This window comes from Prionailurus viverrinus, chromosome C2 (genome assembly GCF_022837055.1).
Source record: "Prionailurus viverrinus isolate Anna chromosome C2, UM_Priviv_1.0, whole genome shotgun sequence".
NCBI classification, from domain to species: Eukaryota; Metazoa; Chordata; class Mammalia; order Carnivora; family Felidae; genus Prionailurus; species Prionailurus viverrinus.
Window position 1 is genome coordinate 75,216,019 of NC_062569.1, and position 24,654 is coordinate 75,240,672.

Below are 24,654 nucleotides of genomic sequence, written 5' to 3' on the forward strand. Positions count from 1 at the left end.
GCACACCCACCACAAAATTAGAATCAGTATAACTCTGCAGACTAAAGTCAGCAGGGGTAACCTTACCTTTAATATTGTTTTGCTGTTCCATCAGTAATTTACTTATTTCTGAAAACCAACAATCTCTGATTTCCTTTGAAGTTGCCTGCAATTGCAGATAAGAAGACACTCTGAGTATCAGATCACATGGAACATTAATTGGACAGGGTTTTTATTTTCTGGGTGACCTTTAGAATAATGAGATAGAAAACACTTGCCAAGTCAGGGAACACAATAAGGAAAGAGTAGCAGACACCTGTGAGGAAGGCATGAGCTTTACCTGCAGGATGTATTTCTCAAGTCCATTTCGGTTGGCAACTTCAAACTTTCTGTTGCTCCCCCTTCCAAGCTGGCGAACCGAAAGTGTCTTCAGCTATTGTAAAGAAAGAAGAAAAACTGCTGTACCACTGTTGTCTGATTTTTAAACTGTCCCCGTCAGCCACTCTAGTTCTTTCTACCCTTGGTAGTTCTCTTCTTCTATCTTCCTTTCACATGTTTTGTTGTTGTCTGTTAATGGCCCCAAGGAGCATAAAGCACACAGTGTCATCTCTCTTCTCTGTTTCAGGGGACAACACAGACTGTATCTTTTCATGGACTCCTCAACCTTTAAGCAAAGAGATCATCTCTCCTTTAACACCTAGTTATTTCACAAATCTGTATATAATAGTAACTGAATTAGTCTCCACTAAGAAACATAAATAACAAAAGCTACTATGAACAACTAGCAACTTTAATCACAAAAGCACAAATGTGTGTGTGTTGCACACATGCATGTGTGTGTGTTGCACACATGCATGTGTGTGGGGGGGGGGAGGGGGGTCTCCTCACCAGCTATGAAATATTTCCTACACAGGCGAGAGATGATGCTTGGTGTAGACGTGGGTTCCTACACCTCCAGAGCCAGGATATTGTCAACGCTTGTATGCAAAGATGTGTGGTTGAGAAGGGTAAGTCAAAGATGAAATCCAGCCCATGTTCTAATCACCAAGTCTTTCACCCCTCTGCCTGGAAGGTACTTTCCCAATTAATTTGTCCAGACAGGCTGCCATATGGTCCCTTTTCTCTACCTAGCACTCTTTTCTCAATGCCAGCCCTGACCCTGTTTAGTGACTGATTACCAGCTTGACTTTGGAGTTAGAAAGGTCTGGATGTGGAGTCTAGTTCTGTTGTGTGGCATTTGGCAAGTTAACCTCTCCTCTCTAGGCTTTAGTTTCCTGATCTGTAAAACAAGGATATTGATATTTCTCTCCATTGGGTCGTGCTGATTCCCAAATGCAACAGGACCCCTTTACCTTCATGGATTTCTTAAAGCTGTAATGAGGAGATAGGCCCTGGTCACTGGGCTCCATTCGTATCTTACAGAACACGATTCCTCTTTCAAAAAGATAGATTTGCCTCTGGCTGGGCTTAAATCGAATAAAATCCTTCATTTTATAACGATCCTTGTGAACTGTCCAGACACTGAAAGAACCATGCATCAACAGCTTGCCCAGTTTCCTGATGTCATCCTTTGGGAAACACAGACATACATAAAAATAAGCTGTTACATTTCTTGACAGGGAAAGAGCCCATAAGGGTCTATTTCCAAATTATAAAGCGTGCTTATTTGAAGTTGACAATTTTGAAAGTGCCAATCAGGCTCATCTGTCACTAAACCAAAACTACAATTTCGTGAGCTTCACTGAGCATGGCACCTTTCAGTTATGTAGGGAAATAGTTCAGCTGTGCAAGGTAAGAAACATAAAGCATGTTAGAAATACTTGAAGTAAAGATACTGGTACTCTGATATTTTTGTCTTTAGAGTTAATTTCAGCTAGCAGAATTCTGTTTCCTCTTCTTTGTTTTTGATACATGACAGTCTACTTTAAAAGGGCAAGAGATTCACATTTAGGTATGTTCAGGAGTGACAGAATTTTTGCTGCATTATGGACCTATTCCATAATAATCCATGCATTTCATCTGTATCCTAACATCTGCCTCGGGTATGAGAAGCTGGGAATGTGAGATTTGTTCTGAAGGAAAAAAGCTTAGTATCCCCTCATCTTCATAACAGTGTAATGGAAATAGTAATTACATTCAACTTTGTGTTTTTCAGAGTGAGTGGCTGGGGCAAAGATAACCCCAAATGACAAAATGTTTTAGAAAGTCTATTTGGCTTCAGGGACCATTTTATGATGCTTATCCCTCCACTAGCAAACCCACCTTTCTCCTGTGTCTGGTTAAAAGTCCAAATTAGTGACTCTGCCATCTCTGAGCTGTCTCCAAAGGGTAGCGGAGTGAGATGAGCTAAGAATATTGTATTTTATCTTGTATTTTTAAAAAAACTAGACCACTTGAGGTAGATAATAAAGAATTTATTTCCCTAAAGGAAAACGCCAAAAGGAGAAAATTATTTGAAAAGGACCAGGAAAGAGAATTTTCCCTGAGTTATGTCTAGCTGACATAAATCCTTACAATTCCTGAGAGTTAATACTAGAAATATGTGCATTATTTATAAGTGGGCATTTTTATAATTTATTGTTTATATTGAGCAAACTGTGAATATTAAAATGATTTGCTGCAATTCTGAAATTCTAAAATAAAAACTTCAAGAACATAGACTCGGGGCACCTGGGTGGCTCAGTCGGTTAAGCATCCGACTTCGTTCAGGTCATGATCTCACGGTCCGTGGGTTCGAGCCCCGCGTCGGGCTCTGGGCCGACAGCTCGGAGCCTGGAGCCTGTTTTGGATTCTGTGTCTCCCTCTTTCTCTGACCCTCCCCTATTCATGCTCTCTCTCTCTCTGTCTCAAAAATAAATAAATGTTAAAAAAAATTTTTTTTAAGTAAATAAAAAAGAACATAGACTCTAGTCATTTCCATGGTGCTTGCGGTGCTATTTTTCTCTTTTTGCTTTGTACAGTTTACACGTGTAAACTGTGGTGAGTGAAGGAATAAAGAGCCCCAAGCCATAAGGACGCCCCTGAAAGCATGACACTCTAGCTTTGCACAGGCTCAGCTTGACCAGGCTCCAAAAGAGATGGATAATGGGTTCATGAGAGCCCCTGAGAAATTCTTCACTTTTTCCACATCCTTCCAGGAGCCACTGTGGCAATCGCAGTGATTGCATTCTCCTTTAAACCCATTCAGTTTCTACTATATACACATAAATAATGCAGGAAATACGTTTTCATCAAGGCCATTGGCAAAAGTAGGTGCTTAATATTTGCCACATGAACAGCTATAATCAGTAGTTTCTATTTTATTTTTTTTAAGCTTACTTATTTTACTTTGGTGGGGGGCATAAGCAGGGGAGGGGCAGAGACAGAGGGAGACAGAGAATCCCATGTCAGTCCCTGCTGTTAGCACAGAGCCCAATGCGGGGCTCTAATCCGTGAACTGTGAGATCATGACCTGAGCCGAAATCAAGAGTCAGATGCTTAATCAACTGAGCCGTCCAGGCACCCTGGTAGTTTCTATTTTAAAATGTATTTATATTCCACCTCATTAAAAAAAAATGATATATCTTATAAAAATATATACAATACAAGCAGACAGAAAATAACCAAGGAAATTAGGGTGAAAAAAAAGATTAAAATAAAGATGAAGAAGTTGTACATAAAACCCATAAAATAAAGCCATGTAAACCTGTTGCAGACAAGATTCTGACCTTCTAGTGGGCAGTACAGAGGAAAACACTATATGATACATTATGCCCCAAAACATACCCAAACCAGTTGTTCAGGAAACACACAGCAATTCCTATTAATGAGATATGAGAGAAATTTCTTCCATGGGTCCTGGTCCTCAATAAAGAATCACTGAGTCAAATACTGAACATGTCCTCAACCACACCCCAGAATAGACAAGTGGATTTTAGGTAAAGCTGTTTTCTGACAACACATTTGGTGAACGTGCAGGCATCACTTCGAAGCACAGCTGGTAAAAGCAATTCTAAAAGAAACCCGAATGATGGGGGAGTGGGGAACAAGTCCAGGTGTGTACTCTCTAATGACCTGTGGAGAGCTGGGTGAGGTTAGTTAAAGTGACTGCCAAGGCCATGAGGATACTGCCTTGTCTATAGCTTTGCTGAAGGGGCAACTTTAGGTGGCGATGTTGTCTTTATCACCTCTGCTCTTTCCACCTCATCCCTCCAGCAGCCACAGCTGTTTGCACCTTAGTAGGCAATTGACCAACAGATATAAATTCAGAGAGGGGCCAGCCAACTTGACTGCTGTCTGAACTAAGGCAGGAATCCACAGGAATTGTAGCTGTGAGATGCGTTGTAAGAGAGCAAGAGGTGTAAAATACAATTAGGTAGCAGAGCAATAAAGTGAGTCACCAGAAACTATGAGGAAGAGGACAAGACATGGACAGAGGGAACGAACCAGTCAGTGGGTGGTGAGAGGAGAAGACATCAGGTGTGTGGATGTATCTGGCACATACAGGCAGGGCACACAGGTGAAAACCTCCACTTCTCCCCAGCCAAGGCCCTAGAGCTGCTATGAGTCCTGGAATTGTCCCATTCCCACCTCTGTGAGCCCAGCTCTTTGTTCTGACTCTTCCCAAGGCTCTATGGTCACCTATTCCAGTAAGCCCATCATCACTGGAGGTCAATGGAGGGAACTGCTGGGTCTTTTGAGTCCAGCTGAAACAGAAGGGCTGCATGTCATCCAGGTATTTGCATACACTTTCTAGGGACCACACTTGTGATGGGATTGGACATCTCAATGCTCAAGGCCCATCTTGCAGCAGCCAAGGGTGTGTGCCCTATGCAGAGCTGATGAAGAGCAGGTGCACACGTATTACCACCAGCGAGGATGTATGCTGGCATGGAGGCAACCCCACCTCCCAAGGGCAAGGGCAGGGGGATCCCTCTGAGCAAGATCAAAGATGACCCTTGGTCATCTTTTCAACTATATGTATCCTTTCTTTCCAATTAGATTGAAGTTGGTTCCAGGGCCGGAGACCACATGCATAACTCCTGCAGATATATGTCCCCTTGACATATAATATTTATTTGTTTACTGGCACGAGTACCTGGGGGGACACAAAACTAAATGCTCCACACTGTGAGGAAACTAATTTGGTGATGCCCCAGTACTAGATTGAACAATGTCTCCAAAAAAACTCATGTCCACCTGGGGCCTCAGAATGTGACATTATTTGGAAATAAGGTCTTTGCAGTTGTACTTAGCTAAAAGGAAATCCTCCTAGAATAGGGTGGGCCCTAATGCAATGACTAGTGTCCTCATGATAAGAGAAAACAGACGCAGACACAGGCACACACATAGAGGTGACTCCATGAAGACAGGCAGAAACTGGAGTGATGCAGCTATAAGCCAAGGAATGCTGAGAATTGCTGGCAACTACTAGAAGCCAGGGGTGAAAGCAAGGAAGGAAGATTCTTTCCTAGAGTCTTCAGAGGGAGCAAAGGCCTGACATCACACTGATTTTTTACTTTTAGCCTGCAGAACTGTGGAGCTTTTTTATTACAGCTCTAGGAAATGAATATATCTGCAAACCAGGTTTTCTAGTAATGATGTAATATTGTGGCCATCATTTTGGTGTGCTGAATTTTTTAAGTTTTTTTAATGTTTATTTTTGAGAGAGATAGAAAGAGAGACAAAGCATGAGTGGGGGCGGGGCAGAGAGAGAGACACACACAGAATCGGAAGCAGGCTCCAGGCTCTGCACTGTCAGCACAGAGCCCGATGCAGGACCCGAACTCACAAGCAGTGAGATCATGACCTGAGCCAAAGTTGGACGCTTAACCAACTGAGCCACCCAGGTACCCTGGTGTGTTGCATCTAATGGATATCAACTCAGAGATACAACACAGGGGCTATCCCAAAACAAATAATGACGTGAAAAGTCAGATGGCCTCCTCCATGTGGGAAATGATGGCAAAATAAACTAGTAACTATCACCGTTTTTCATGTGTGGAATTTTGTAGGTAAGAACTCTGATAGAAGAATTTCAAATGTGACTATATCAGCGAAATGAAGAATCTGGCTGGGAGAGTGTCTACTGAACATGGCCTCAAGAAAGAGACCACTTTCGGATGCCCAGGTTTCCATTCCTGGCAGTGACAGCAATGTGACAAGGATATATACTTCTTGCACAAAGACATAGGAAACATCTGGATAAATGCATCAGCACAAAGTCAGTCCAGAAACAAAAAGAAGAAGCCATAGGACAGAAAAGCCCCTTAATACAATCACCAGAAGCAAAGGGGTTCCTTCCTTTCCGGTCTGATCAAGTACCCAAGGAAGTCAGCTGTAGGGCCCTTTCTTCAGCATCTACCAGCTGCCAGGCACAGTGCTAGCTGCTTTTATTATGATTTAATCCTCATTAACTCCTTACAACCAACCACCCTTTGACACAGGTGTCTTGAGCGTGGGAAGAAGCACAATGCAATTTCACTGAGTTGTTAAGATTATTTACTCAGTCTTATCTCTGCAGCCAACACTACGGTAAATAAAGTAGGAACTTAAATAAAATACCTGGCCTTAGCCCACAAAACTTGCAATAAAAATATATCCTTTATTGAATGGCATAATTTGTTCCAGAAAATAACCTTTACTACTCAACTTTGGAACTTGTTCCTGGCAAGTCAGGATTTAAAAGGACTCTATACAAATCTCTATTTTATGCGTTGGATTGAATAGAGGGGACACTTTTTTTTTTTTTGCAAATGGAAGGAATAAATGACATCTCGGTGTTCCACAAAATAAACTTTCTTAAAACAATTTTTTTTTTTTTTTAGTTTCTGTGATTAAATTAAACCAAGAACTAACTGAGTGTACAACAGGAATAACATTGTAAATATCAGGAGGGAATATTTTCAGTTGTTTTAATTATGCATTCACCCACCGAAGTTCAGTGTCCTTCCTTTTCAGAACCATGTTAATATTGGATACCAAGTAGTGAAACTAACAGGTTAAGTTCTGGGTTTGTCCACACACTCAGCACATGATTGTAAACACCCTGTGCTACGGTTCTACAAAGCAGAGTCAGAGTCCTAAGATCTGAGTTAGGAGTAGCTGAGTTGCTAGTAAACGCTAAACAAAATCAGATGAACAAAGTGTTGAGAGAATGGCACCCTGGACAGGGAAGGAAGATGTCCAAGAAGTAGTCCAGGCTGATGCACAACGTAATCTTGGGTGAGCTAACTCTTCTTTCCGTGGATCTATTCCTGAATCAGAAACTGAAAATTTCACCGCCTGCTCTTCTATAATTCAATAGGATTAGATAAAACTGTCAGGGTAAAGTAGCTAATGTACTAGACGTAAAGCCAGTTAAAATCTTAGTGAAAAAAACCAAGAGTTTATGTCAAAGGCACAATTCCGAGGACATATGGGATAAAGAAGTTCTTTGCATTTGATGCAAAACTGTCTAAAACTCTATAAGCTGCTTCATCTCATTTGCATGCAAGCTGCCTTTAAGTGAAATTAGAATTCTACTTACTTACATTTTGGTAATTATTTTCTCATAACTTCCTCCTTCTATGCTACCCACACCTAGAATAAAACTGGGAGTTTCCTGCCCTGTGTATGATTTCCAAGACATTCATTTGATTCAGGGAGATGGATACTAACAGGATTAGCTGACACGTGTTCAAAGATAAAAAGAACAGGAGGATGTTCCAAAATGATTAAACAAATTGCTTCCTTGAGTTTCCTTAAATGAAGAAGGAAAAAAATTTTACCAAGAAAATCATCCCCTCCTTCACATACGCTGTGCTTCATGAATACCCTTCTGAATCATGCATCAGAAGTAAGCAGAGAGCACTCTTGAGTCCCAGGGGACAGTAACAGCATTCACTGCCTGATCAGTGGACCCAGTGGGGCTGCTTCTGAGATGCTGGTCAGAGAAATACCAGGAGGGAGGGAAATAAAAAGACCACATTGGCCCCTAATTAATTTGCAAGGTTTGACTTATGATCAGGAAAGAAAAGAAAGGTCATTTCATTTGCCTAGACTTCAATAAACAGTATGTTAAAATGGGATAAAAATGAGAAGGAAAAGTATCTGTCTGAAATGTAATTCTCAGAATGCTTGATCCTTGTGTGGTAGACAGAATAACAGCCTCCCAAAGAGGGCCACGTCCTAATCCCTGGAATCTGAGAATATGTCAAGTTACGTGACAAATGGGAATTAAGGTTGCTAATGGAATTAGGGCCGTTCATCAGCTGATTTCGAGATGGGGAGATACCATGGATTAATGGGTGGGTCCAATGTAATCACAAGAGTCCTTGAAAGTCGAAGAGAAGGTCCAAGAATGAAGTGATTTGAGAAGAACTTTGAAATGGAGAGAGAAACCATGAGCCAGGGGATGTGTGTGGCCTTAATGAGCTGGACAAGGCAAGGAAACAGATTCTCTCCCACAGCCTCCCAAAAGGAAAGTAGACACCTTGATTTTAGCCTGGTGAGACTGTGTTGTACTTCTGACCCATGGAACTATAATATAATAAACTTGTGCTGCTCTAAGCCACCAAGGTGGTGGTAAGTTTTTATGGCAGTGATGGAAAACTAATCCACCTAAGTCAAGATCTAGAGCACCTCCAGGAAAACCAGTGATGGGCCAGTCCTAAGGAGCCCATACAGTTACAGAAGATAGCTTGCCTGGAATTCCTGGAATTGACCTACTCAGGAGTTTACCCTAATGCCTGGGTTGAGAGAGTTCAACTCCTTAGCATTGCTTCTTTTGGTATTTTCCTTCAATCATTTAGATTAAGGGATGTACGATATATGCTTGTCAGACCTCTTCTGAGATCTGCGATGTGAAAATGGAGTTAGACTTTCACTTAGGACCTATTTTCAAAGGACTTTGTACCAAGAAAATCTGAGTCAAGAAGGAAAAAATTTTAATCTTTTAATAGTGCCATGAGTCAGAATAAATTACTCCTTCATCACTTTGCCCCGCCCATATATGTTCTGGTCCTTGAGTTCCTGGCTTTTCCAGAATGTGGGTCAGTCTCAATATTCAAGACCCCAGGAAATACAACACAAGTTTCCTGAAAATGCTAAGCTGTTGCCTCGATTCCTACAGCACAGATTTGCAGAACAATTTAGGCTACTTTCCTCAGAGTCCAATTCCTTTACCACAGGTCATCTCTCTAGCTTTGCCATAAGCTATCTCCTATGTTTGTAATATTGTGCCTGCCTTTTGCTGAGATGTTCCAACACTTGCTATGGCACATACCGGACATCCAGTGACTGCTGCCAGGTCCACGGCCAACTCACAGGACTTGATCAAATCCTCCATCATGGCCAAAGCTTGTTGTAGTTCAGCTAAGAATGCTGAATCCTTGGTCCTCTTTGGCCCATTCTGTGGAAACCAAATGCCTTGTTGGAAATCAAAAGGTAAACCATCTACCAAGTGAACAAGGGAAACAGGACAGAGATAAGGAGAGACCAATCCAGCCAGCACAGAGACTGAGAAGGTAAATACATGGATCTCTTTCCCTGCTCCCGAAGAACGGTGGTTAAAGATACTTGTTGGTTTATACACATGATAAACACACAAGCAAAATAACCAACCGCACCTTCTGTACATTGAACTAATGAAGAATGACGTTCACAAAATCATGGATATTATATTCCTGCTATATAAGAAACATACTGACCTTTTATTTTAAAAAGTTTATTTATTTATTTTGAGAAAGAGAGAGAAATAGAGAGGCAGAGAGAGAGGGAGAAAGAATCCCACACAGGCTCTGTGCTGAAACAGGGCAGAATCTCATGAACCTCGAGATCATGACCTGAACCGAAATCAAGAGCCAGACACTGAACAAACAGAGCCACCCAGGCACCCCCATGCTGAACTTTTTTAGAGCATGAAAAACCCAGACCCTTTATATAAGCTGCTCTCCCTGTTTTATATCCCACCAGGGGCCTATTGAAAAGTACAATCTCAGTATCATATTCCTGTGGGTAAATTTATGCTTAAAACCATCCCAGAGGAGGATATTTGTAAACTCTCATAGAGGCAGAGAATGAGCTGCCTGCCATGTGGAGGCTTACTAATAAGTATCATGTAAATGCCCTAACTGTTGGATTTGCCACATTGAATCCCCCCTCCAGCTCTACCCTTTCTCCCTCTTCTCCTTCCCCAGTCTTTCCCACATTCTATCACCATGAAAGACATGAAAGAGGTAAGCCAACATGGTCTGCACCTCCCAAACACAAAGTCTCAGCATTAAGTGGAAACATTGTAACTGCTAATTCAAGAGACCAATGTTCCAATTATTACAACCGTGACACTTAGGACACAATAGAGATGACTGTTTCTGTGTGAAAGTCTTTTGCTTACAGTTTCAGTATTTTATTCCCCTGTTACCTACATAGCATATTTATCTGTTATCTGGTAAATACCAACAAAGAGATTTTGGTTTCTTCCTTTTTGTTTTTAAACACATCAATTTCTGGGGCGCCTGGGTGGCTCAGTAGGTTAAGCGTCCGACTTCGGCTCAGGTCATGATCTCACAGTCCATGAGTTCAAGCCCCGCACCCAGCTCTGTGCTGACAGCTCAGAGCCTGGAGCTGCTTCGGATTCTGTGTCTCCCTCTCTCTCAGCCCCTCCCCTGCTCATGCTCTGTCTCTTTCTGTCTCAAATATAAATAAAAACATTAAAAAAATTTTTTTAAAAACATCAATTTCTCCTTTTTTTTTTTTTAAAGTTTACTTATTTATTTTGAGAGAGAGAGTGTGAGCATGGGAAGGGCAGAGGGAGAGAGAGAGAGGGAATCCCAAGCAGGCTCTGCACAGAACCTGACATGCAGGCTGAATCCCACCACCATGAGATCATGCCCTGGGCCCAAATCAAGAGTCAGACGCTTCACCAACGGAGCCATCCAGGCACCCCTAACACATCAATTTCTACAACAAAGGACAGACAGCTCTTTGCTGCCCCCCTCCCCCATATAGCCCCACCTCTTTTTGTCCTCTACACCAAGATGTAAGCAAAGTTTTGTGTATTTTCCTAATCTCTGCCTAAGCACTGGGGATCAGTTTCTTTGGATCAGGGATTTGAGTGACAAGACCAATCAATGACTTGAGACAAAGTCATGATCTCGCTGTGTATGAATTTGAGCAGTTCGTGAGTTGGAGCCCCCCACCTTGTGCTCTCTGCTGTCAGCACAGAGCCTGCTTTGAATTCTCTGTCTCCCTCTCTATTTGCCCCTCCCCTGCGATTTCTCTTTAAAAAAAAAAAAAAAAAATATATATATATATATATATATATATATATATATGGTCATGACCCCATGGCTTGTGGGTTCCAGCCCCACATCGAGCTCTGTGCTGACAGCTCAGAGCCTGGAAGCCTGCTTCAGATTCTGTGTTTCCCTCTCTCTCTGCCCCTCCACCCCCCCATGCTCTGTCTCTCTGTCTCTGAAAATGAATAAACCTTTAAAATATATATATATAAACATCAGGAAAAAAGCCCTCAACTTCCTTTTCGTGACTCAACTGCTCCTATTCCCTCTCCTTCCCACTAACCCTCCTCCCACAAACACAGCAGGTAGTTACTTTTACATTGCATAATGTAGGGCTCAGAAATATCCTTACAAATATTATTAAACTAACTCAGCCTAGCTCCCCTTGCTCCAGGCTATAAAATTATTATCTGTATCTTGAGCTTCTCTTAATTTGAAGGGGTCCCTACCATATATTCTGAGCAGGGAGGGCATACAAATGACTGCTCCTCATGTTTTTCTTGTTAAAACCAGAATATTTTATAGGAAATTTAAAAGAAACCCCACTGGTAAGTCACAAATTTCCTGTGAAATGTGGTATGTGGTATGGCTCCCATCTCTTCTTCTTTTTTAATGTTTTATTTATTTTTGAGAGAGAGAGAGTATGAGCTGGGCAGGGGCAGAGAGAGAGGGAGACAGAACCCACAAAGCAGACTCCAGGCCCTGAGCTGTCCGTACGGAGCCCGATGCGGGGCTCGAACCCGAGAACCACGAGATCATGACCTGAGCCCAAGTCGGACGCCCAACCGACTGAGCCACCCAGGCGCTCCTCATAATCCTACCATGCAGGAAAAACACAGCTGAGATTTTATCATATTTATTTCCAGTCTTTTATGTATGCATTTTACACATTCACTTAATTTCATGTTCCTGTTAAAACATTTTTTTAAGTTTATTTATTTTAAGAGAGAGAGGGAATGTGAGTGGGGGAGCGGCAGGGAGAGGGAGAGCCAGAATCCTAAGCCGGCTCCATACTGTCAGTAATGCAGAGCCCAAAATGGGGCTCAAACCCACGACCCTGACATCATGATCCGAGCTGAAATCAAGAGTTGAAGCTTGACCAACTGAGCCACCCAGGCACACCTCTTGTTAAAATATTTCTATGTGAAGGGAAGAAAATGTATTACTACTTGTCCTGTTACAAAGCTCAGGTTGAAATTGCCTTTAATTGTTTTGTTTTTTCTGTGACTATAAATTATAGGATATATGCTATTTTAGAAAATATAAACAATAAAGATCATAAACAAGACAAACAAAATTGCCATAAATCCTTCCAACCAGAGACAGATACCATTGACAGTTAGTTATGTAAGCTAATATTTAATATACAGTACCTTAGCCGAACCTCCTTCCTGGTCTCCTGGGTCTATCTCCCAATCCTTAGGAGTCTCAAAGTCCAGCAGACCCTGCATTAACCCAAAAGCCTTATTGGAAATTAAAAAGCAAAATGCCAACTAAATCTACCATGTCAACAATCTCCAGCAAATGCCAAATCAACAGAGGATGTATGTAAGTTTGTGTGTCACATGTAAGAGCGAAAGAATGGCACAGAGTTCTTTCCACAACCAGAATCATACTGGAAACATTATTCCGGAGCCTATTTTTTCCCACTTAACATATCACAAACATTTTTCCATGACATTATGTTTTTGTAAACATGTTTTTTAATTGTAGCAGACTGTTGCATTCTGTAGATAAACCATAATTAATTAATCTCCCTACTATTAAACATTTAGGTTCGATAATTTTTACTATAATAATAATCTTTGTGCATTTTTCCTAAGGATAAATTCCTAGAAGTGAAATCGTCAATGTTAAAAGTTCTGATGCGTATTTCCAAGTTCTTTACAGAAGGACTATGTTCCCACCAGTCATATATGAAAGCTTGCTTCATTAGCCCCACCATACATGGAGTATTAACATTTAATCGAAAAGTGATTTAATCAATTCAATCGACAGAGAAATCCTACCTCATTGTTTTAATGTGAATTTCTCAAAGAGCAGGTGAGTTAGAACTTTCAAAAACATGTTTGCCATTAGCATTTATTCTTTTGTAAACTGCCTATGTCCTCTGTTCATTTTTTTATTATTTTCTTTTTTATTTCAACTTGGAAGTATAATTGACATATAAAACTGTTAGGTATTTAAAGTATAAAGTTAAAGTATATATGGTATATATATTTGGTACACATATATATTGTAAAAGGATTGCCTCCATCTTGTTAATTAACGCATCCATTACCTCACATATTTATCTCTTTTTTTCTTTTTTGGCAAGAACATTTAAGTTCTACTTTTAGCAAATTGCAATTATAAAATACACTGTTACCAACTACAGTTACAATGTTTTACATTAGATCCTCAAGCCTTATTCATCTCATAAGCTGTAAGTTTATACCCTTTTACCAACCTCTCCCTATTAATTCTTTTTCCTAATAGTAGTCTATTTAATTTTTGTAAAAGAAGAAAAATGAATATCGCATGACTTGCATTACACAGGAAATCAGCACAACCACCTATTCTAGAACATTCTTCCTGTAATAAGCAAAATTTACTGTAAATAAATAATGTACCATTTTCCGAATCATATATATCTTAAAATCTAGGCTAGAAAAATTCTCTACATTAAATCTGATAGTTTCCATACATAGCCTATTTGACATAAATCATGGGCTCAATAAAAGTGAATTTCTGTTGTCCCTAAATGCATCTATTTTTAATATATGCTAATATACAATATATTTTTAATCAGTTTGCCATGACTCATTAGACATTATGTACATTATGTACTCAAAACTCTGTTCTGACTGTTAATTTTCATAATATCTCAGGAAAGATATTATTTCATAGGTATCATTTCTTTTTGGTTCTTTTTTTTTAAATTATTAACTTCTATGCACTCATTACTAGACATGCTGACCATCTGTCATGTATCTATCTTGCTTATATGATATTTTACCCAATTTTTCAGGTGTCTATTTTTAATGGTATAATCTATCATTTCTTTCCCTTATTTTTGTACTAGGGAAAAGCTGTCTCAGACCAGGATCCCATGATCCTTTCTAAGCCATGAGACAATCAGTCAGACATCCATGTTCTTAAAGAAGTTGATGGTAGGCCTTTCAGAATGAGCTCTGTCCCTCAGGGTGGAGAACACTGGAAAGTTCTTCCTTCCCTCACAGGCGGGCCAGTGGTCTGAACTTGTTTTTCCAGCATGCAGTGAATGGGAAAAACTGGTTTGCCTTGAGTAACCTCCATTGGTTTCGCGCAGACCCCCGAGGAATATTTTACAGTGATTCTGTCTCTTGTTTCCTCAGTGAAATGAACTAACAAAATTCTCTAATTACTTGTCACCTGGACTACCTCATTTATGCTCCCAAGAAACATACCAGGAAAGTACTAGTACTACCTTCATGTTACAGTTGAGGAACCTGAGGCAGAGAGAGGTTAAGTAATTTGCCTGAGTCCAAGCAGTCTGGAAGTGTCAGAGCTGGATCCACACCCATGATGGCTAACTCCTCAGTCTGGGTTTCTAATTACTGTGCCCTGTGGTCCTCCGGCTATGGTACAGAACTTCATGATTGTCTCAGCATCACTTCTGTGGGAAAACTCGAGCACCTTGGTACCCGATGCCCCCAGACGGAGGTGGTGAGGACCCCCACTTGTCTGGCTCCTTCCTCACGGGGCTCAGTGGTAAGACTTGCCCAGCTTAGATGACAGTAAAGATGGGACGGTTACAGGAGTGTGAAGCCCTGAATGAACACTATTGAAACACACTCATATATGCCACTCGTGGAGGGAGGCAGTGGGCATCACCCTCATTCCCACACCAGTGTGACATCTCTGGGTATAAAACAATGGCTATGTGTTCCCGGAAGCTTCCCAGGGGTCAGCACTGAGTGAGCTCTCTTCATGCATTACCCACTTGCCCCTCACACCAATCCTGTGAAGGAGGTTCCAGTATCTCACACAGGAGAAAACTAAGGCCGAAGAGGTCCGGTAATGCCACAGCTGGTGACGGCATAGCTGGTCCAGCCTCGGCTGGGGCTGCAGATGCAAACCGAAAAGGGCACCTTTTTCTGAGGGCAGAATGTTAGGCAATGAGCTTAACCTCCCTGAGCCTCAGTTTCTTCATACACCAGAGACTTTCTGGTGCATCTGATTGTGGAGATTAAATAAGAAATTTATATGGGAAGGTACCCAGTAAATAGCAGGTGCTTGTATTTTTTTAAGAGATGGTAACCACTGGGCAAGAGCTGCTCATAAAGGTTAACTCAAAACACAACATGGAGAAGTGGCTGAACCTTTCCCTCAGCTCACACATGGGGAGGCAGCCTGACAGCTCCTTCTGTCCTGTTTGGGTGTTTGGGAGTGCTCTCCTGCAGGTGTGCTGATGTCAGAGAAAGAACCACCTAGGTGTTCAGCAGAGCAAAATTCATTCTGTTATGTTGCTCTTGAGAAAGATCTCTTAATCTAGGGGTGGAGGTGGATGTTGCAAAAGGAGAAAAGACTCCGGTTTTGCCTTCTCCCTTCCATTGCTTTAATGTACATAAAATTGTGACTTTGAGGAAAATCACAACTCTTCTCTGAAGCTCCTTGCCTTATCTGTAAAATGGAGCCGACGATATCTTACCTGCCGATATCTTACATGAGAAGAGAGGCTCTGGCTGCCTCCCTACCCTCTCAGCTGCCAGCAGTGTGGAGGGACTCCTTTCACCCTTTGCTCCCAAGAACCTCTCCAGCCCCAAACCAGCCTCCTTAGAGATTATGCCTTGGGCTGCATGTTGGATTAGCCAGGCTTCCAGGTCCCTTTCAACTCTCTGATTCTTTGGTCTTACTCCTCACTGAGGTGTGCTGCTTTAGGCTTGGAGGACAGAAAAAGCCTGGAGGATAGACGTATCTTCACATTGGGAAGATAAAGTCATAGCTTTACATGTCTAAGGAAAAGAGCACCACAGCACGTGCATGTTTTCCCAGCACAGGAAAGCACTGTCTCATTGACTTTACCTTTAACAGCATCTGGTATTTTAGAAGCCTCTGGCTTGGTCCTCTAAGATACTTAAAAAGAGGGATATTGTGATCCAATTGGCGCTGGCACACCTTTAAAAGCCAAACAGAAACAATGTGAAACAAAACAAACAGAGAGAACAAAGCGGCAGCATTTGAAAACAAGAAATGAAGCGGGCTCCTTGTGGAAAAGAGGTGCACCCGTGTTGACCAGCTTTGTAAAGCTATTGAGTTGATGGATCCCTCAGGAACAGTATGTAAAATGAGAGAAAGGGGAAAGAGGATGGCTTGGCTAGTAATTGTATATGCAACTAGGGAAGCAGGACCATTTATTTCTTTTAGAAAGCAAGTCTGGTAGAACACAGTGGGGCACTTCAAATCCTGAAAAAGATGCAGCCTGTGTTTCAGTTGGGGGTGATGTTGTCTATTCAGCTCATTTTGAGTCTGGAAGACTTGATGACTTATGTGATGACTGATGAATATCATTCCAGGGAGCCCATTTAAAATTCCCCATCCTAATTTGAGAAACCTGACAGAAGACCATGGGGGGAGGGAAGGGGAAAAAATAGTTTCAGAGAGGAGGCAAACCATAAGAGACTCTTAAATACAGAGAACAAACTGAGGGTTGATGGGAGGGCCGGCGGAGAGGGGAAACGGGTGATGGGCATTGAGGAGGGCCCTTGGGATGAGCACTGGGTGTTGTATGTAAGCGATGAATCACGGGAATCTACTTCTGAAACCAAGAGCACACTATATACACTGTATGTTAGCTAACCTGACAGTAAGTGATATTTATGAATGAATGAATGAATGAATGAATGAATGAATAAATAAATAAATAAATTCCCCATCCTACAAGAGGGCTCTGGTTTGCTCATCAGGCTACAGCTGCTCCTCACAGGCCTGTCCCATAGAGACCCAAGGCAGCATCAAAACTTCCAACACAGAATTTCAAAACAGGAGAGACTTTTAATAAATATAAATTCAAATGCCAAATTACCCTGCCTTGTTCATACTTCTGATTTCTTTAAAGACTTGGCGCATGCAAACATTGCTCAGGGAAAGCAATTTGTGGGAGACTTTGTGGTCTCAACATTACCCCAAAGAAGGCGCAGTCTTGACATTCTTGCCAGATTGCCCTAGCTCGGGGCAGATTCTTATGGTATTTAAAATACATTTGAAGATCTTCTTTCTGGAAGAGGAAAAGCATTGGAACAAATTAATCAGGCGGCATTTTTCAGGAAGAGAATAGAATGATACTGTTTATTCATTCGAATATTCAACAAGCCTGAGTATTTTCATGGTGTGAGGAACTGGGGGTGTGTGATAACCTTATGTTGGGGTGACTGTGTGATGGGAGGGCAAACAGAGGGCTCTAAACAGCCATAAGTACTAAGCACGGACATGAACAGGGTGCTGTGGGAGCAACTACAGGACTCTGGTAAATCAGTTAATTCATAAACCGGGAAGGTTTTTCATCTCCATCCTTCCTCCTCTGCTCTTTACCCAGGACATCACTGTTCCCCCAGAATAGCTCTGCAGTGAGGGACAAAACTGACAGAAAAGGTGCCAGTAGCTGATGGCCCCATCTTTCTCTCTCCCTGTCTTCCTATTATGATCATCATGAGCCAAACCTAGGAGGGAAAAAAAAAACCCCAAGAGACAGCCAAAGGCACAAACACCCCAAGAGGAAAACATGGCAGTTTGGACACAGCAACATAGATCTAAGTCCTTTGGGCAATTCTCAGAGGAGCAGGCTCTGCCTCAGACATCACCTTCCACCTGTAGCACCAGACTCCAAGATGGGAAAAATTACACGACTATCCTAAGGCTAGAGATGAAAGATTCCAAGTGCTGTGTGGCCTATTTCTTTTTGCCTCAAAGGCCATGAGAGATGGGCACATACCTATCAACAGCCCAGATAGAAAGGTTGCCCAGATAGAAAGGAGTCAGCTTGCCAGCTCCATCCACTCCATCAGTAGGACCTGGCCCAGAGCAGCTGCACTTGTCATAAAGCCTGTGCCACTCTGGTTGGAGAAGCCCATGTGGCTGCATCCTCATGGACTTCTGTGTCCTTATGCTTCTCAGGCCAACTCTTGATGTCCCTCATGTGGACACAGGTTATTTCTTCCCTCACAGCTTTAGCTAGGTCTATTCTTCTTCTCCTTCTCCTTCTCCTTCTCTGTCTCCTTCTTCTTCTAAAGTTTATTTATATATTTTGATAGAGAGACAGAGAGTGAGTGGGGAAGGGGCAGACAGAGAGAGGGAGAGAGAGAAAGAATCCCAAGCAGGCTCTGCACTGTCAGTGCAGAGCTCGATGTGGGGCTCGAGCTCACCAACTGTGAGATCATGACCTGAATGAACTGAAACCAAGAGTCAGACAGATGTTCAAATGACTGAGCCACCCAGGCACCCCAAGGTCTATTCTACTTCCAAACACACTGCTGTAGTGAATGCTTTCTGTTTCTGTAGTTCTCCTCCTCTCCTGATGGATTGTAAGTGGTCATTTCACTTCACTCCAAGAACTTCAGCAACTCTGTCCTTTGCTACTCTCTCCAGGAAAAACTACATGCGTCTGTGTATGGAAGGGAGATGACCCTTGAGGAAATGTTGTTCAGACAGGTTAAGGAACTAAAATAATAACTCCGAGCTTAACAATATGTTCATTATTTATTCACTTGAGAACTATCTACCGAGTGTCATTGATAAGCCAGGCACGGCTTCCAGAGCAGAGCAACCTACACATGGGGAACATTCGTGCCATACCAAAAGTCAGGCTTATAAAATATTACAAACTGATACAGGCATCTCACCCACATTGGGTCCGTCAGAGCACAAAACACTGGCCTTTAGCACCTAAAACAATTCAATGTTTCACTGCTTTCAACACTAACCACAAAAGGATTCTTTTTTTAAAATTTTTTTAAGGTTTATTTATTTTTGAGAGAGAGAGACAGAGAGAGACAGAGAGAGACAGAGAATGAGCAGAGAAGGGGCAGAAAGAGAGGGAGACACAGAATCCAAAGTAAGCTCCAGGCTCTGAGCTGTCAGCACAGAGCCCAATGATGGGCTCGAACCCACAGACTGAGAGATCATGACCTGAGCCAAAGTTGGAGGCTTAACTGACTGAGCCACCCAGGTGCCCCAACTACTAGAGGATTCTTAAAAGCTGGAGGAGATTTTGGAGGTCCAGCCCCCACTCAGTAAAACAACCTCCACAGTCAGCCACCTTTCCCCAAACTTTCCCAGTAACAGAGGCAAATGGTTCTCCTGATGGATGCTGAGCAGAAACCTGTGTTCCTATGTCTGTGTACTATGTCTGCACTTTGAGCAATGCAGAACATTATAAGCCTTCAAACACCAAAACACAACTGTTGACCTAAATTTGCTTTTCAATCCAAAATTCCTTAAAGAAAGGATATACACTAACCAGCAGCATAAGAAAGTGCCTGATTACCCTCACCTTTTTATAGAATAAATCAGGAGGCTAAAAAAAATTGCTACCAAAAATTCATATTCACACATGATTGTTTATGCATTAGGACAGAGCCTCTGGTGGTGGAGTGTCCAGATTAAGTTCTTGGCTTTGTCACTTACAAACCAAATGGCCCAAGTTCAGTGACTTAACCTTCCTATACTTCAGTTTTCTCATGTATTAAATGGGTTTATGACAATAGTCAACTATGATTGCTGTGAGATTAAATGAGATGATGTATTAAAACTTCTCAGCAAATGCCCAATATAACATACAGAATACCCAATAAATGGTAGCTATTGACAAAGCACTTTGTACTTTGTAGAACCCTTCTGCATACACTATTTTATTAGATCTCCACAACAACTTTACATATTGGTATGATTAAGCTTATTATATGGAGAAGGAAAGTGAGACTCCAAGGGTTGAAGTGATTTAATGTGAGGTCATGCAGATAGCAAGTGGCTCAACTTAGACAAGAAGTTACATTCCTGACTCCCACCTCAGTGCTCTTTCAGCCATGTCTGAAAGCACGCTCTTTTGTGCCATGTCAGATCTCAGAGCAAATGGAACTCAAAGTAAACTACTGACAAATGTTATTCTACATAGAGCTTGGCCTCTGGGGCAGGATCTTCCTGGATTCTGCAAGCTATAGAGTCTGATTAAAACTCTTGGACAGAGCAATATTTCAAAACTCATCTCCACAGAATTCTGCAAATGCTACTAAGAAAAGGTCAACTGTTGTGGTACATAATGGTTGAGGGGCCCATCTTATTAGCTAACAAGTACATAGCAGTAGCCAATTCCCTCAAGGAGCCTCAAAGAATAGGTGGTCATGGTTTTTAATTACTCCATTTGTCCCAGACTAATAACTTTGTGCTTGGGAAGAATTTATTACCTATATTCTGTCTCCAACATCATAAATCATTAGGATTATATGCAGCATTTAAATGCAAGTCTGGATGGAATAATTTCTGAGGTTTCTCCCAAAATGGAGGACTACAGAAGGCTTTGCAAAACTTTAGGTGAGGAATTCTTCTAGGAAAAGATGTTTTGTCAGCAATTCCCTGACCATTTCATTATACTTGGACAGTTTTTAAAATAATATCCACTTTCTCCCCACAGGGTCCTGGCCTCTTCTCATCCAACAATTTAAACAAGTCTTTGCAATAATGACATAAGCAATTATAAAATATTTCTAAACTATGAAACTAGATTTCACATTGGTGGTTTGATGAATAAAAAATTGCAAAACAGTATAAAACACTAATAATGCTATAAAAGTAACTCAAAAAGGAAATTAATCAGATTGAATACAAAATCATTTTTAGTGTATCTTGAATTCTTTTTTTTTTTTTAGTTTTTTTTTCAACATTTATTTATTTTTGGGACAGAGAGAGACAGAGCATGAACGGGGGAGGGGCAGAGAGAGAGGGAGACACAGAATCGGAAACAGGCTCCAGGCTCTGAGCCATCAGCCCAGAGCCTGACGCGGGGCTCGAACTCCCGGACCACGAGATCGTGACCTGGCTGAAGTCGGACGCTTAACCGACTGCGCCACCCAGGTGCCCCATAGTGTATCTTGAATTCTGGCACTTGATGAAAAGCCTATGATGAGGCTGTGGTGGAAAGCTGACACCGGGCCAAGAAAGGTCCTTCTAAGCCATTAGGAATGCTGAAGGTTGAAGGCTCTGCCTCTCCATTATGTCAAAGGCCTTGAAACCTGGGGATTTTTATTTTCTTGCTGTCAGTTTATCACAAGTACTGCTCTTAGACTTATCAGCCATAATTTGGATCGTTTAAAAAATTTTAAGCTGTTTGAGCTGTTCTGTCAGGCTCACAAAAAGAAAAAGAAGGAAGGGAATGAAAAGAAGGGCTGGTTGAGAGAGAGAGAAGAAATGGGAGACTTTGAGAGTTCAGGGCGTGAGGATCATCTGCATAGTCCTCACTAGGTGGGGGGTGGTACTGGGCAATACATTTCTCTGTGACAGCTTACAGAGTACCACTGGACCAAACAGCCTATTCACTGCCCAAAGGAAGGGTGCAGAGAGGGCAAAAGGGAAGAGGTGTGGCAGCAGGGAAGGGGAAATAATCAGAAGTATGGTGTTGTAGGACAGGAAATCATAAACTGGGTGCTAAGTATATCCTCTATGTTGTATAAATAAATAAATAAACAAACAAATAAAATGGAAGAAAATACATTTTTTGAGACTTTTAGTTTAGCATCAGTACTTCTCTTGAGAGTGTTAATACAACTTTAGTGAGGAATTTAAACCTGCTGTGTGATTCTTGTTTGAAAACAGCTCAGTCATTCAGAGCAGGATCATCTGCTTTGCAGGGGGGGGGGGGGCAGTCTTCCGTGTCACCAGGCTTTACAGGAGGCCAAGCTTGTTAAGTTGCTCCCACCTGTCATATGAGCTTAGTCAAACTGGACTCATCCGACTCCTGCTTTGCACTCAAAAGGCATGTGTAACTCTTTAGACCATTGATATTTCCATTTGCCCTTGCCTCATACACAGAAAATTAAGGGTTAACTTTAATCACATGGTTGTTTCGACTTACTGGGAGCACAGACTTACTCTCTTGAGAAAGCAACGTGCCAGAAGTGCAGGGTTTTCGGTGCACTTTTCCAATTCTTTTAGAAAAGTCCTAGGGAAAGAAAAGTATAATAATGTTTTAATTTTTTTACATGTATCAGGTTAAAACTTTTTAAAAGTAAAATCATATAAGGTTTTAAGAGGTCTTTAGAAAAATGCTGTTTTCCAGGCTTTGTTGCTCTTGACTCATTTTCAACACACCGATTTGGGAGAAAAACCATTCTGTGACATTACTAGGATTCCTTGAAACTACCTACAGCTGTCCTGATCATTCTAAGCACTAGCTATAGATAGACAAGATGCAATGATGCTCCCTGCTATATGATAATAACATTAATAAGAACTTCTGCTGTTGCCACTGCTACTGTTAATATCACTGAGAGCTTCAAGTAAGTCAGGCATAAGCTAAGTACTTCATAAACAATATCTCATTTAATCATCCACCAAATCTTGCAAAGTAGGGTTTCATAAATATGAAACCTGAGTTACATAGAGGTTGAATAACTTTTCCAGAGAAGGTAGCAGAAATGGGATTTCCATTTCACTTTTGTGTCTGACCAATGGACAGGAGACGTGTTTGAGAAGCAACTGTGGTTCAATTCACCGAGCAGTCTTTTCCTTTTCCATCAATTACATGTGTGATTTGGGGTTACTATATTGAGTAAAGAGAGGAAACGAGCTGCAGTATCATCTGTGAAATGAAAGGCTGGGAAGATGATTTCTAAAGTCCCTTCCTCCTCTAATTCTCTAAAACTCAACACCCAACCAGCCCTGGGCTACAAGGACAACTTGTTTAACCAGTTAGCATTTTCCAACACCCTAGGTCCCAGCACTACCCTATGACAGTACGTATGTGGATGTGTGTCTTGCTCATCTTTGTATTCCCAATGCTGAACACAGTGCCTGACATAGTACAGGTCCACAATAAAATGCTGATGCATGAATAGATAAATAAGCAAAGGAACATACAAAAAATATTACCTTAATGCCTGACACCTGGTACATGCTCCATTGGTGCCTTTCCCCTTCTCCCTCAGAGATCTGTGGCACTTCTTCCCTCCCTCTCATCCCATCCCATCCCAACCAAATCCACGGACTCTGAACTACTTGCTTAAGCCTAGCAATGTCTAAGCATGTTCATCTCCAGATTCCATCAGTCTGATTTCCATTGTTCTTCTACTTTCCATTTTTCCTGATAATATAAATTATTATATACCTGTTGTGAAATTCATAAAGTTCTCTAATATTCCCAAAGAGAAGCTCCTTGTTATTCTGAAGAACATCTGGAATCAGATGCTTCAGCCAAATAAAATCCATTGGAGTGATATATCCCTGCAGAGGTGGAAACAAGGTAGGTTTTACAGGTAGGAACATATGAGAGATGATCTGAATTAGCTACTCCAGGGACCAAAACCCTAATAATTAGGAAATATGGTGTTTAGAAAAATGCTGTTTTCCAGGCTTTGTTGCTCTTGACTCATCTTGACTGACAGTTATCTCCTGAAACCCATTCCATCAAATGCTTTCTTTTGATATGTCCTTCGTGTGTCCATCTTCAGAAGATGGTTAAATGGCAATGATAATAAAACGGCAATTTATAGAAAGAAAAAAATGTATTTTTAAAATGTTTGTGTTATACAAGTCAAGTGTGAAAGCCAAAGACTTACCCATCATTTTACAACCAAACACAATTACTGTTGTTTTATTATATTTCCTTCATAACTTTTTAAAAGCTTATTTTATATGGTTGTAGTCACAGTAATCACATGTAATTCATATTCTGTTTTTCCACATGCATTTTGGGCTAAGCTTGTAAAATTCTACATATATTGTTTTTACTTTTATAAGCATTTTTCAATGTTGCTATATTTATTCAAAATAATTATTTTTTAAAATATAATTTATTGTCAAATCAGTTTCCATGCAACACCCAGTGCTCATCCCAACAAGTGCCCTCTTCAATGTCCATCGCCCACTTTCCCCTTTCCCCCACCCCCCATCAACCCTCAGTTTATTCTCTGTACTCAAGAGTCTCTAATGGTTTGCCTCCCTCTATCTCTGTGAGTTTTTCCTCCCTTCTGCTCCCCAAGGTCTTCTGTTAAGCTTCTCAAGATCCACATGAGTGAAAACATATGGTACCTGTCTTTCTCTGGCTGACTTATTTCACTTAGCATAATACCCTCCAGTTCCATCTACGTTGCTGCAAATGGCCAGATTACATTCTTTCTCATTGTCAAGTAGTATTCCATTGTATATATAAATCACATCTTCTTTATCCATTCATCAGTTAATGGACATT

General features: G+C 41.3%; 1 protein-coding gene across 1 annotated transcript in view; it reads right to left on the reverse strand.

The window, feature by feature from the left end:
* Nucleotides 1-24,654, reverse strand: part of MCF2L2 (MCF.2 cell line derived transforming sequence-like 2) — a 272,800-nt gene that overhangs the window by 29,304 nt on the left and 218,842 nt on the right. The window contains exons 17-25 of the mRNA XM_047875619.1: nucleotides 23,572-23,687; nucleotides 22,338-22,407; nucleotides 17,383-17,475; nucleotides 16,284-16,376; nucleotides 12,611-12,682; nucleotides 9,224-9,349; nucleotides 1,332-1,547; nucleotides 320-412; nucleotides 67-145 (exon numbers count right to left, since the gene is read on the reverse strand). Of these exons, the coding sequence (XP_047731575.1) occupies nucleotides 67-145; nucleotides 320-412; nucleotides 1,332-1,547; nucleotides 9,224-9,349; nucleotides 12,611-12,682; nucleotides 16,284-16,376; nucleotides 17,383-17,475; nucleotides 22,338-22,407; nucleotides 23,572-23,687 (958 nt within the window). The remainder of the gene's footprint in view (nucleotides 1-66; nucleotides 146-319; nucleotides 413-1,331; nucleotides 1,548-9,223; nucleotides 9,350-12,610; nucleotides 12,683-16,283; nucleotides 16,377-17,382; nucleotides 17,476-22,337; nucleotides 22,408-23,571; nucleotides 23,688-24,654) is intronic.